Genomic DNA, 14597 nt, shown 5'->3' on the forward strand with positions numbered 1-14597 from the left:
TCCTCTTTGTTCTTGAAGATAAGGGCAATCCTTGGATACTCTCAAGGAGGAGGGAGAAGCTGGGACCTGCAGTTCCCAAGGGTCTGGTGGTGCTCTGCGTGGCGTGAGTGTGGGTTCCTTGGCTTGCCCAGCTCGAGGGCCCAGGGCACTGACATGCTGTCAGAGCTCTGCTTCCAGGGCCTGTTCTTATGGCCTTGACCTGACTTGCTTGTAGGTGCAGAGCCGGGGAAACATGCACTTGAGGGAAGGTGAGGAGGAAAGGCAGCTGTGCCCATCTCATGTGAGGACTGAGCAATTCCTGATCTTTCCTGAGGTCCAGAACCTTCCTGGGGCTGGTTCCTGGAGACATCACTCTTGCTCTTTCTCCCAGACTCCCCGTTACCAGCCTTTGTCTCTGACATTGGTTGCCTCTGGTACAGCAAGAGCTCCTTTACTCCAGTGCGAGCTCTGATCTGGGCAGGAACAGGGGCAGATCTGGCTTTGGCAGCTCAGGCGCCACGTCTTGCTTGGTGCTGCTTTAGGTCTGGAAGCATCTGTCTAGTTAATTTGCTTCTGACTTACAATTTCTCTCCTGGTATCCCTGAGACATTGATATTCTCTCCTTAGCTTCTTTCTCATCCACTGGCTGACTTGCTCTTCACTTTCTCCTCTGGTCCTAGGGTAGAAATGCACATATATCTCTCTCCCCGACTCTGATCAGAAGGTCCAATCTGGCCCCTAGACTCCCAAGATGATGCTTTTGTTTCTTGCAAACTGTCCACTATTTCTACTTGGAGTCCACCTTAACTTGCTGCCAGCGGGAGCCAGCACTGTGTTACTCTTCTTGGGAAGCTGTTCTTGCTCGCTCATGAACTCTCCTTCAGCGATAAGCCACGGGAGGGAACAGCACGTGCAGGGACATCTCTCTCAAGGCACATTAACTGGGGGCCTGTAGGAGAGCATTGATTTTCTTTTCCAGTTTATAAAAATGACACTGCTAATTGCAGCGAATTTTGCCTCCAGAAGAAAAGAAAACAAGTGTTAACATTTTGGTGTTAATAATGTCCTTGGGAAATTATTGCAGTCTTGTTTCCCTCTGTATATGTGTATATACATATTTTTAAAAACTAAAAATGGGATTGTATTGTCTAAATTGTTCTGTAAATTTTACTTTCCACTTTATTATGCTATATTATAGCATTTTACCATATAAATAGATTTCTAAAGCATGATTTTAATATCATATAGTATCCTACTGTGTGGATATACTATAACTTTAAGCAATCTCCTATTATTGGAATTATAATTTTTTTGTTATAAGTATTAGTGATAGATATCATTGCACTTGTATCTCTGTATACTTATCTTATGCTTTTCTGAGTACAAACTTCTAGAAATGGAATTGCTGAGTCAAAACAAATGCACAGTTTTAAAGCTTTTGAAACATATTGCCAAATTGCCCCACAAAAGATTATTTATTGTTTTACAGTCTAATTGAGGGCAGTTCAATTTTCAGGGCAAGGAAATGGACTAAAAGTCAAGAATGAGTTGCAGTTAGATAGCCTGGGGAAGTGAAGGATGGGGGAGGAATGGATATTTAATATTCTTATAATGCAGAGAGGATCTGATGAGGAGGACACGAACTCACTTTCCCTCCATCTGCCAACGACTGGGTGGGACATACTTGGACTGAGGGTGCAACATGAAGTATCAACATTAAACCTAAAGAATGACTTTCTGGTGGAGTTGGTATGTGAACAAGACAAAGCAAGAGGTTTTTCCTCACTGTTCTGATCTGGGGGTGGAGAAAAGAGGAGGAGGATGTGATGAAATCGCACTGGCTCTGCCCCGGGTGGCTTCACCCTTCTCTCACCTGAGATGGTGACCATTGGGTCTGAAGGCTGAGGTCCTCTATTTTCAGGGTCCCCAGATAGAGTTGCCAGAAAAATACCAGGTGCCTAGTTAAATTTGAATTTCAGATAAACAACAATTTTTTTGGTATAAGTGTGTCCCATGAAATCTTTGGGTGGAGGGATTTAGCACCGTTTTACCTCTCTGGGGAAAGAAATACTTGGGACATACTTACATTAAAAAACTATTCATCATTCATCAGAAAATCAAATTTAATTAGATGTCTTGTATTTTTATTTGCTAAATCTGGTGACTCTATCCCTAGGTGCTGTTCAAGCAGGGCTGGCACTGCAGTTGGAGGTGAGGATCTAAGTAAAAAGCTTTGATCACCTCCATTCAGGGAGAAGGAAGCCACTTGGGAAATAGAGTAGCTTCCTCTGATGTGAGTTCTTTGTTTGACCAGAGACCCACTTTTAGTACTTGTGTGAATATTGGCCCTCCTGTAAGTGCAAAAGAGGATATGGAAGGCTGGGGAGGGTGGAAGAGCCCATGTCAATCCTTGGGAATAAGGGGCATTAAAGAGTAGAATAGAGTCCCTTATTTTATTGGAAAGTCTAAGAGTGGAGACTATGGAGCTGGCTAAGGCAGGCTGACTAGAAGCCTGGTAATAGATAGCAATATGGTGCAGTGGTTTAGAGCTTGGCTTTGGTGTTAGGCGGGTCCAAGATCACCCTGACTGACATTTACTATCTGTAAGATCTTGAGAGATTTCTTAACATTTTCATGCCTTAACTTCCTTATCTGTAAAATTATGCTTATGTACTTTCTGTGCTTCACAGGATTGTTGTGAGGATTAAATACAACCTTCCTTAGTCATTCTTTATTATATAATCACTTAGCATTATCTTAAATCAACTTGTTTATTTGTTTATGGTTTTTCTCCCTTCACTAAAATATATGTCCCGTAAAGGAGGGATGTGCCTGTCTTGTTCACCAGTGTATTCCTAGTGCCTGGCACTGCATGGATGTTCAAGAAATATTTACTGAATAGGTAAATAAATAAATATAAGAAAACTGCTTACACAGTGCATAGCAAATAGTGAAGTCTCAACTAATCTATTTTGATTACTGCTATGATTGCTACTACTATCATTGCATCTCTAGGAACTTCAGTGATGACCTCATTGTGGTTTTTAGATGTCTTATTCGGCACATGTGTGTGGTGATGGTTTGTAATTAGTATTTGGGTGGTGAACATGATGTAATCTATGCAGAAATAGAAGTATAATGATGTACACCTGAAATTTATACAATGTTATAAACCAATGTTACTGCAATAAACAAAAAATTAAAAAAAAAAATTGGGGACCATTAAAAAGAATTCCTCTACAGGCAGGCCCGGTGGAGCAAGTGGTTAAATGCGCGCGCTCTGCTTTGGTGGCCCAGGGTTCCCAGGTTCGGATCCCGGGCGCACACCGACGCACCACTTGTTAAGCCATGCTGTGTCAGTGTCCCATATAGAGTAGAGGAAGATGGGCACAGATGTTAGCTCAGGGCTGTTCTTCCTCAGCAAAAAGAGGAGGATTGGCAACGGATGTTAGCTCAGGGCTCATCTTCATCACAAAAAAAAAAAAAAAAAAAAGAATTCACCTAAAGTTGCTGGAAAGTCTAAAATGCGTTATGTTGAAGAGAAGTAAGGGAGAAGCTGTGTGTGGGATTTTGAAGAGAGGGGATTTGGAAAAGAGGAAATCTTGGTGTAAGCTGTGGAGTGGAGAAAACTCAGAAGGGATCAGATGGGCCATTCCCTATGGGCCATTGGAGAGAAGGAACGAAAGGGGTAGCAAGTGAACTATTCTAGGGCAGAGAAAAACTGATTCTGGTGGCTCACAGAGTTGATCAGAACCCTGGAGAACCAGGCTTAGAAAGTGATCAGGAGCTAAGAGAAGCTTAGAGAACAAAACTGCAGTCAAGGTCATACCACAGGGGTGGTCTGGTTAGGATGTTGTTTGCATCACCACCCTGGTTATTGGTGACTCCTCTGGTACTGTGTGGTGCTGCTGCATCTGAGCCCTGGATGCCACCACTGCCATCACCAAATGAATTGTAAACCTTCCTCTACTCTTTGCATCACTTGCACCTGATTTAAAGTCTCAGCAGATGCATCCATTGGGACTAGCTAAGGTCACAAGCCTGTGTCTTGGCTGTCAAAGTTTAGGGAAAGCCAGTATTTTGGCTGTATTGGCTTCTGTAGGGGATGGTGCAGTTCTGTCTCCCATGAAGCTCTTCACCACCAGATCAAAGTAAATGGCAAGTGACTTCCCAGCAGTGGAGGTAACTGGGTTAGCTGGTGAGGAGAAGCCCCTTTTGTTGAGTTCATGCACCGCCTCCTTTCCTGCCATTGAGGCCATTCTATTCACAGGCTCATTAAGAAAGAACTGGATGTGATTTGCTGGGAAAGGAGGTAGATGCAACTTTCTTGTGTCTTCAGGACATGCTTGGGCCCCATCTAAATTTAGTACTTCCTCTTGTTTTTTTTTTTTTTTTTTAAAGATTTATTTATTTATTTATTTATTTTCCCCCCAAAGCCCCAGTAGATAGTTGTATGTCATAGCTGCACATCCTTCTAGTTGCTGCATGTGGGACGCGGCCTCAGTGTGGCCGGAGAAGCGGTGCATCGGTGTGCGCCTGGGATCCGAACCCGGGCCGCCAGCAGCGGAGCGCGCGCACTTAACTACTAAGCCACGGGGCAGGCCCTGTACTTCCTCTTGTTGATGAAGTGCTATTGGGAATATCTAACCTTTAGGCTGGGTCCATTAAATTACATCCAATCTATGCTGAGCAATACAGTTCAATAGTCACCTGCTGTCCAATGGTCAGATGTTCAGTATATACTGTTGCCTACAAGAGGCCCAAGAACAGTTTCACAAAAGGATACTAATTATTTGCCCAAAAAGGCAAGGTTTGGCTCCCAAATCTGTGATTCGCTTCTTGGACCTACCACGGGTTCCAGTGCCACCAACGCTGAGCATCTTAGGGTCCACTGGATAGTCCATAAGGCCCAGATGGCAGAAATGCAACCTAGACCAGCTAGAGAGACTTTTCTTGCTCTGGCTTTTAAGACATCTGATATGGGCCGGCCCCGTGGCTTAGCGGTTAAGTGCGCGCGCTCCGCTGTTGGCGGCCCGGGTTCGGATCCCAGGCGCGCACCGACACACCGCTTCTCCGGCCATGCTGAGGCCGCGTCCCACATACAGCAACTAGAATGGATATGCAACTACGACATACAACTATCTGCTGGGGCTTTGGGGGAAAAATAAATAAATAAAATCTTTAAAAAAAAAAAAAAGACATCTGATAAGTGGTTTGAAGCAGCGCAACCGAATGGGCTATATGTTGCTTCCCAAATCCAGAGAAACACAGGAGGTCTTTATCTTACTATAGAGAGAAAAAGGTGAGGCAATTTGTCCTTAACATTTGAGGAGATGTGTTGACATCCCCAGAAAACCTCCACTGGGGTGACAGACCCCTAAATTTGATGGGATTTATCATTTACTCTTCGGTATGAATGCACATCTAGAATTCCTGCCATTTGCTTCTCTGCGGGTGCTACCAGCATAGTCTCATCAATATAACGGGCCAGCGTAGCATCCTCTCTAGGATGGTGAGATGATCAAGATGCCTGTGGATTAAATGGTGGTGCAGAGCTAGAGTTGATGTAATTCCCAGGCAAGACAAGAAAGGTGAATGTCTATCCTTTCCAAGAGAAAGCATACTGATTCTGGGGTGTTTTCCACTTAGAGGATAAGGAAAAATGCATTTTTTACTCATTATTTGCATACCCAGTTCAGGGGAGAAGTAGTTTTCTGGCGGTCCAGCTGTCCTGCTCTTCCTCCTCTGTGCCACTAATCTTTTCTTCCACCTGTCACTCTGTTTATTCTCCTTAGTGTCTTGTCTGTCCTCATCTTCCTCCTTTCTCTAAACTCACATGATCAGAGGGGGAATTCACGTATAGGAAGTTAAAAGTGCGGGCTCTAGCATTGAGAACTCAAGTCTGTTATTCCCTAGCTCTGTTACTGAGGGCAAGTTGTTCAACATCTCTGTGCTTTGGTTTCCTCATCTTGTTGAAATTGATATAATAACAGAGTCTCCTTAGAGGTGGATCTATTGTGAAGCTTAAGCTTTTCGGGCTCTTCACTTGTACGGGCTCCTTACAAGGGCCCGGAAGGAGCTCTAGCAATTGGTTCCTATGGTCATATGTTCTTATAGAAATTGCAAAAGTGATATATTTTAACTGCAATATGTTGTGACTTCTATCTCTCTCCACTGTGACTTCCTCTCTGTCCCATTTCCCCTTGTTGTGGGTGATATTGAAGTGGCCATGGATATTTTTGGATCTAAGGCAAAGTTGAGCTGGGGATAGATTAAGTTTGAGTTTGGTGGGATGTGTTTATGTGGTTCACAGTTACTTTTGAGTGTAGTTAAGTTATTGCTGTAGTGTATACTCGTATATTGCTAGTATAGCTAAGTTACTGTTGATACAGGAATGACTTCCAGGAATGCGCCTTCTACACCCTGTGCCATTTCACTCAGCATTGCGACACAAAGTATAGCCCCAAAGGTTGTATTATGATAAAAATGTGTCTGATGGTGCCTGGCACTGAAAATATGTGGGTAGTGGAGGAGAAACAAGGTGGGAAATGTATGGATTGGGAAGTTAGCCTACGGAAAAGAACTCTTTCAATGGTCACATGTGTAAATTTGTGAGCAAGGATTTGATTTTCATCCTCTAAGTAAAAAAAAATATTCTTTCCTGTCAGAAATGTACTTGGTAATGCAAGAACATTTAAAAGTATAAACATGCCATTAATTTTTTTTCTTCTTTTTATGAGAGTGGCGTATTTGATTAAGCTCAACTACTTCATTTTAACTGAAATTCGAAAAAATGTTTTGCAGGTATCAATAAGAAAAGTGAGAAACTATAGACACCTGATTTGGATGTATATGAAGTTACCTGCTTTGGTCATCTTCAAATTTATTTATGAAAGAACTGAGAGAAATCCAGGTGAAAATAATGAAATAGGAAACAAAAACGATAAAGATGAATGATGAAATCAATAGAAATTATTCTTTTTTTTTTTTTGTGAGGGAAACTGGCCTTGAGCTAACAACCGCTGCCAATCCTCCTCTTTTTGCTAAGGAAGTTGGCCCTGGGCTAACATCCCTGCCCGTTCTCCTCTACTTTATATGAGGGATGCCTGCCACAGCATGGCTTGACAAATGGTGTGTAGGTCCATGCCAGGGATCCAAACCTGTGAACCCCGGGCTGCCGAAGCAGAGCACGTGAACTTAACCACTACACCACCAGGCTGGCCCCAGAAATTATTCTTATATTGAGAAACGAATTGTAACAAAAAACTCAAATTGTATTAGAAGCTGTAATTCATTAAGAGAAAGAGATTTTGCATGAAGTATAGGCTCTTGGATTATTTGACAATCTATTTCTGACAGAGTATTTTCCAAATGTTGCTGCAGTAATCTCTCTCATCCCACACGCACTGCTGCAATGTGACCTTGCCATTCCCATATATCAAGAGGTGGAGTCTAATCCCCCTACCCTTAAATCTGGGCTGGCCTTAGTGGCCCACTTGTAACCAATAGAATGTGGTGGAAATGATGCTGTGTGACTTCCAGGGTTAGGTCAGAAGAAGCCGCACAGCTTCTGTATGTTTTCTTGGAATGCTTGCTCTGGATGTTTTCTCTTGGGCGACTCCCTCTTGGAATCCAGCTGCTATGCTGTGAGAAGCTCAAACCACATGGAGATATCATGCGTAGGGGTTCTGGTCAACAAATCCAGTCATTGCAGGCACTCTACACGTGAATGAAGAAACCATTAGATGATTCTTCTTCCAGCTGTTCAAGTCACTTCTAGCTATTGAGTCTTCCCAGCCGATGACACAGACGTTGTGGACCAGAGACAAGCCATCCTTTTGTGCTCTGTCTAAATTCCTGATCTCCAGAAATTATGAGCATAACAAAATGATTGTTGTTTGACGCCACTAGATTTGGAGTGGTTTGTTACGCAGCAATAGATAACTTGAACATCATCCAATCGATGAAGAGGAGTGAGTTATATAAATACATTGGAAAAAGATTTAGATTTCTTGCTGATTAGACATAAAACACTGACATCAAAGAAGAAAATACAAAATTTAATATGCTACTGCAGTGAGAACCTTGAAGACAAACTGGCTAGTGAGTGAGGTCAGTTCAAAGACTATTTAAGATAATTCACTGCACAAGAAAACATGAAACATTGTGAAAATTTACAACTAATATATGAAAAAAACTTGATAGAGGTTTGACCAAATCTGACAACAATCTTAAAAGTTTACATTAAATTACCAATAATGAATGGTGAAGTTGAAAACACCTAAACTATCAATAAAAGAACAGCAAATTTCAATTGACCATTCTAGGGGAAAGACAAATCATCTTTCTAATCTGTCCACAGAAAGTGTATCATAAAATTGTCATCATATGAACACAAAGGCAGTCAAAGAGTACATAGCAAAAAATGCAGGAAAAAAGGAATCATAGAGGTGAACAGGCAGTCAATTAACAAAAATATATTATTTTTCTGGATAGTATGACATTTGTGGCATTTGCCAGTTTAAAAAACTTTCTAATTTCAATAATCCCTTTTTTCATTCTAAGTAAACATTTGTACCTAGTTTTACATTTATACTTTTGTCTTATTTTATTAAATAGGGATGTCTCAAATTATATAAGCTTTTGGTCACACAAAATGGGGATCTAGCCCTGTACTTACCACATAGGGCTTTTATGGGAATTAAATAAGACAATTACTAGTTGAGAGGTTACTATCATGTTACCATACTAATATAGGATGTACTCAAACAACATTAGCTATTATTATTACTACTCATTCTGGCTGAATTGCCTGTCCGCGCTTCCTGTTCCGGCCCTTGCCCGAACTTACTTTATGCCTCCAATTTCTACCAGCCCACCACACTGTATCTCTCCCTTTGTTTCAATGGAGAGCGTGCTGGAACCACCTGGATTCCAGTCACAGCAGCGGGATTTGTAACTGGTTGACATTTGTCTTGTTTTCTGTCATTCCAACACCTTTTGAACATCGCTCTAATGGTTAGGAAGTTTTCTCCTTATGAGTCCCCTCTCCCCGAAGGAGAGGCCAGAAGACTTGCTTTCCCAGCTACATTTGCAGCTAGGGCACCAGCACGTGGCTGTGGTTCTGCTGGTCAGACTCATCTGCATGACACTTGGATTTGGAGCTGAGCAATGTGGCGGAGGGGGACGCAGAATTTATTGTGTGGAGAGCATGTGGGGGAGGTGTCTGGCTCTTGGGTGCAGCTGTGGCAGAGTTCTGACGTCTTGTCCCGAGTGCCATCGGTATGTGTTGGGCAGTGCTGTGTGACCTGAGCTCCTGGTGTCAGTGGTGTGGATCCTGGAGCCACCCCTGTGGGTGTTGAATGTCATCCCTCCCTGCACCGCTGAGGACCCTGGCTCTCTGCATCCCCTGGAGACTCTGTGCATTGCTAAATCTTTGCATAATTCCTCTCTGCTTAAGATGATCAGGGTGGACTCTCCTGTTTGCAACTAGACACACTGACTGATACCCTGGTTAGTGGTCTCGTTTCTGCTGCTGTTATCTATTCTTCACACCACAGCTAGAATGAGCTTTTGAAAACTCAAATCCAATCTTGTCTCTCAGGATGAGTCCCCAGGTCTTACGTGACCCCCAACATCCTTCATGACCTGTGCTGGGTGGAGGTGGGAGCACACCTACTGCCGCGCTTTTGGGGTTTCCACAAGATGAAGGGAAATTTTATTCCACTCCTAGAAGGGAACAAGGGTGGAAACACCTCCTGCCTTTCTCTCTAGCCCCTCACTCTCTTCTTCCCGGGAAGGGGAGTGAACTGACTGACTGATGACACGGTAGGAAGCATTTTTGCCCATGCGTGGCCACAGCCCTCTGGCTCTTTCTCAGGCTGGCCTGCCTTAGGCTGCACCTGCTCTTCTCTCCTCCAGGTGGTGGGCTCGGGGCAGGCCTGCTTGGAGTGACCTGTCCTTTCTACAGATCCTCTGCCCATAACTGGGGGCTGGTGGTAAACTCGGGGAGCAGGAAGCTCAGTTTGACCTTGGGTTCAAGCCTTATCCTCCAATCCAGCTTGACTAGTAATGAAGCTGAAATTCTGCTCCCTATCTAATTCCAGCGTTTTTTCCTAGGGGTAGAGAACCCAAAAGGGAGAGACGTGTGGTTAACTGGACCTCTTCAAACCCCAACAACTTTGATCACTTCTCATATATCCCCCCTCTCCTGTCGCTTCCCCGTGGCTCACACACTCGATTATGGTGAACACCTTGCAGCTCTTGGAATGGCCATACTTTCGCTCACCTATGGACCTTTGCACATCCTATCCCCTTTCTTACTTCGTCCCCTGGATAACTTCTCCTTGTTATTCAGGCTTCAGTTAAGATATCCCCTCCTCCCTGAAGCGTTCTCCGTCCCTCTCAGGCAGGATTAGGGACCTCTCCTTTGTGCTCCTTACCATCTTCTCTTGGTGCTATCTTTGGTACATGTCTCATATAAAATTGTAAGATTGTATTTGACTCTTAATCAGTCTGTCTCTCCCATTAGGTTGTGTTTTATTCTCCTTTGTGCCAAATTTCTGGCACACAGAGTGACCTTGTATTTTCTGAATGACTGTATTAAACTTGAGCTTTCTAAAGGGTGCATCATGGCCCACTGGAAGGCCACATGGAGGGGAAGGGTTCTCTAAGAGAGTGATACTCTTAGCCTTTTGTTTCTACATGTGTGGGTTCTTGGAATGGATAGAGCTCCCAGGCCCATTGCATCTGGCCATAAGTAGCCTTGCCTGGGGTTCCTCAGGGGGAACCCTAAAAGGAGTGGGGTTTGGTGATGCACTCTGAGGTTTCTGCAGTTGCTGAGCAAAATGAGTGATAGCCCCTGCTTGGTCTCAGTAGGCTGAGGTTTTCTGCAACTTTCACAGCTACTCCAGCAGCCAGTTCCTGAGTGTCCTGCTGCCCACTGAGGATGAGGGGCTTGTGGAGCTGGGTAGGGGTGACCTAGGAAATATGGTGTACAGCCCAAGGTGTGGCCCTCAGAGGTTGGAGGGTGGTTAGTCCAGGGGGCTTTCTCTCCTAGTGGTCCTGAATCTCTGTTTTCATGTATATCCAATACTTCTGTCTCTTACCTGCTGATGCGCCCTACCATGGTGTCTAGGCTGGCTGCATGGTGGCTGCTCTGACAATGCATGTACATTCTGTACATTAGAGCTCCAACACTATTGTATTGAAACACTTGACATGAACAAGTATGATTGGATATGAAATCCTTTTTCATGATTACAAGAGTTTTCAACATTACCATTTGTCAATGAAAGATAAGGATGAGCTAGTAATTATAAATATATATTTACATATAATTTGAACTATTGAAATATTTTGAATGACTTTAAAAAAGTTTTACATTTTTTATCAACCACTTCTGTGAGTAGTTTTCTTTGACGGTGACTATCAGTTATTTTAAGAAATCAATACTTAAAGAACTTGATCAGGAGATGTTTAGTCCTTTTTTAAGTACAAAACCTAATAGAAAAATTATGTTCACAGAAGCAAAGTCAAGTTTCTTATAAAAATGTAAATATTTTATTTGGAAGTTTAATGTAAAACCAGTATTTAAAAACTTCCATATTACTGTATATATTATTTTCCTTGCAATTATTTAGTAAAATGAGTGCGCAATGAATTCTTTTCCATCAAGCCCTATCTAGATGCCTCCAAAGCCCCTTCAGTTTCCTCTGGTGTGCCATTCAAATACTAGCACTTTCTAGGTGTGCCATGATGTGAGGAAGGTTGGAAGTACTACCTGAGCCACTTCTTCCAGGAAGCCTTCCAGAAACACCCTCAAACTGTAATCAATCATTAACCTTCCAAAACATGTTTACACGTCTTTATAATTACTCTGATTATATGTTTCTGCTGCTTGGTTTTCTCTCCACTCCATTCTCCCCATGACCACCCCCATTAGATTAGGAGCCCCAGGAGGACAAGGACCTTATCAGTTATTTTCTGAATATCAGGGGTGCTTTATAGCTTTGGGCTCCTTGACTCTGTGTCTGCTTGTCTGAGGATATTCTCTGACCTCAAGTTCCCGTGGCTGGTCTTTCTAAACAGGGTCTAGAAGTTTCATTCCCAGTACACCAGGGTTAAGGTTTTCCCTCTGCTGCCTCCAGCCTCCAAACCAATTGTATCAGTCAGAATTCTTGACAGTGACAAAAGCTGTCTGGATGAGGAAGCAGAAAAATAATTGCTTAACAAAATATAGTGTTTTGGGGAGGGTTGGGGACCATGCCAGAGGCTAAGCTCCCAAGAGTAAATCCCAAACGTGAACTGGTCAGTTGAGGAAATCGCTGGTGCTGCCACCAGGGACCAGACGCCACTTCTATGCCAGAAACTTGCTGCTGCAGCCTTCTTTGCTGTCGCCCAAGAGAGAGTACTGCTCGCTGCCTCTTGTGTGCACCAGCTACTCAGGCAAAGTCAGGCGTGGGTGCATCAGACTGGTGGAACCAGGTCACATGCCGGGGTGGGTAGGAAGTGTTCTCAGCTCAACAGAGGGAGATGGTTGTTCCCCACCAGACTACTGAAGTGGAGAATTCTCCAAACATTGAAAGAGGATCAAATTCTGGGTGGCCACAATGAGTGTTGTGTCCACTCTCCAGGTCCTTTCCAGGATGGCCTCAGAGCTTCGCCCAGTCTGAGGTGCTGGGGAAGGGGTATGGGATCAAGCTGATGGCACACGTTGGGAGGAGAACACGGAAGTGAGAGAGATCCTCTTGTCCAGTTGGACACATTATCACCAGTTATGGATGATGTCATAAATCAAGGGTGGGAAGAGGAGGGGAAGAATATTCATGTGGAATATGTCAAGGAGGAACAGCTCCCTCTCTTCTAAAAGGCATCCAGAGCATGAGACTGCAGTGTGTTTCTGGGAGAAAACTAGGTCAAAAGGCCAGGCAAACTCCCCCGTGGGCTCTGGGCGGGTTATCTGGTTGGATGTCAAGTTCATAGACATTTGCCTTCATGGCTGACAAGGACCTCTGACTCTGGAACAATCTAGAAGACACTAAACGTTCTTCCCCATAGGTAGCATTCCCTTCCATTCTACCTTGTCTTAATAACTCATGCTCTGATAGTGAGTCTGGAGTGTGGGATAGGAAGTAAGATATAGCTTTATCTCTGTTTTAATTCCAACATTTTCTGCCAGGAAGCCTGTTTCTTTGAGGTGCTGCATAGTTTCTGTTAGGCTGGGAGGAGGTTCAGTCAGTGAGTGAGCAGACATCCCCTGAGTCCCTTCATGGTGAGGAGACCGGCATCTTTATCATGTGCTGCAGGGCCCCTGTGACCTCCTTGTTCCGAAGGGTGTAGATGATGGGGTTGAGCATGGGTGTGATGACTGTGTAGAAAAGGCTGAGGATGCGGTCCGTGGTGATAGAAGATCCTGCCTGGGGCTGGCTGTAGGTGATGCTGACTGTTCCAAAAAAGAGAAAGACCACGAGCAGGTGGGAGGAACAGGTAGAGAAGATCTTGCGGCGACTCTGGATGGAAACCGTTGCCAGGATGGTACCCAGGATGCGGGCGTAAGAGGTGACAATCAGAGAGAAGGGGATCATGATGAAGACCACAGTGGCTGTCATCACAGAGATCTCGCTTCTGTGCTTCCCAGCACTTGCCAGCCTCAGGACGGGCAGGATATCACAGAGGAAGTGTGGGATGATTGGATGGCTGGGGAAAGGCAGAGTGAAGATGAGGGAGGACTGAGTGGTGGCTGTGATGATGCCTATGAGCCAGGAGGTGCCCACCATGGCCACACAGGCCCTCCAGTTCATGAGGCTGGGGTAGTGCAGGGGCCGGCAGATGGCGGCGTAGCGGTCGTAGGCCATGGCCGTGAGCAGGCAGCACTCTGAGATGCCTAGGACAATGAAGACGTACATCTGGGCTGCACAGCCCTGGAAGGAGATGGTCCGGGGGTGCGGGGAGGCCAGGTCAACCAAGATCCTGGGCACGATGTCTGTGGTATAGAGGAGCTCCACCACCGAGAGGTGGCACAGGAAGAAGTACATGGGTGAGTGCAGGGCAGGGCTTGTCTGCGTGAGGAGGATGATCACAGAGTTACCCAGCAAGGCGACGAGGTAGACCAGAAGCACCACCCAGAACAGGGGGCCCTTCAGGGCCCTGAGGTCAGAGAATCCCAGAAGGAGGAATGCAGGTAGAGTCTGATTTTCCTTAGCCATTACTCCAGGCTAGAACCTACGGCACAGCCAAGAAAGAGAAGTTTGTACGGAAACAATCAGCATTTCTGTAATTTAGTAAAGCACTTTTCATAGAGTCACTCTCATTTCAGGTAGAGTATCCACATTACGGATGAGGCCATGGGTCTCAGAGGGATTAAATAATTTGTCTGCAGTAATACCCAGGGAGTGGCAGGTCTGTGCCACCTGACTTTGACCTTTCTTAACTCCAAATTCCATGCGTTTCCCACTGTTCCTTCTGCTCTGGTTCCTATGTCCAGGGCTCGACTCCCATATGTACAGGCCCTAGCCCTGTACTTTGGTTCTTTCTCCAGAGTAGGGATGGAGCAGCTGCTATGTCCTGTGCCCCTTTGTGTTCCTTATGTAGCACCCCCACTATGGACTCAGTCAGGG

General features: G+C 44.6%; 1 protein-coding gene across 1 annotated transcript; it reads right to left on the reverse strand.

Moving 5' to 3' along the window:
* Nucleotides 1-13247: 13247 nt before the first annotated feature.
* LOC101391837 (olfactory receptor 10P1) lies at nucleotides 13248-14186 on the reverse strand. Its single transcript, XM_004429202.3, has one exon. The coding sequence runs from the start codon at nucleotides 14184-14186 to the stop codon at nucleotides 13248-13250; it is 939 nt and encodes a 312-aa protein (XP_004429259.1).
* Nucleotides 14187-14597: the final 411 nt, after the last annotated feature.

Source organism: Ceratotherium simum, chromosome 17 (genome assembly GCF_057802395.1).
Source record: "Ceratotherium simum simum isolate JZ-2026a chromosome 17, ASM5780239v1, whole genome shotgun sequence".
Classification (NCBI taxonomy): Eukaryota; Metazoa; Chordata; class Mammalia; order Perissodactyla; family Rhinocerotidae; genus Ceratotherium; species Ceratotherium simum.

Coding starts and splice junctions, on each gene's coding strand:
- LOC101391837 (XM_004429202.3), bottom strand. CDS start 14,186: ATGGCTAAGGAAAATCAGACTCTACCTGCATTCCTCCTTCTGGGATTC.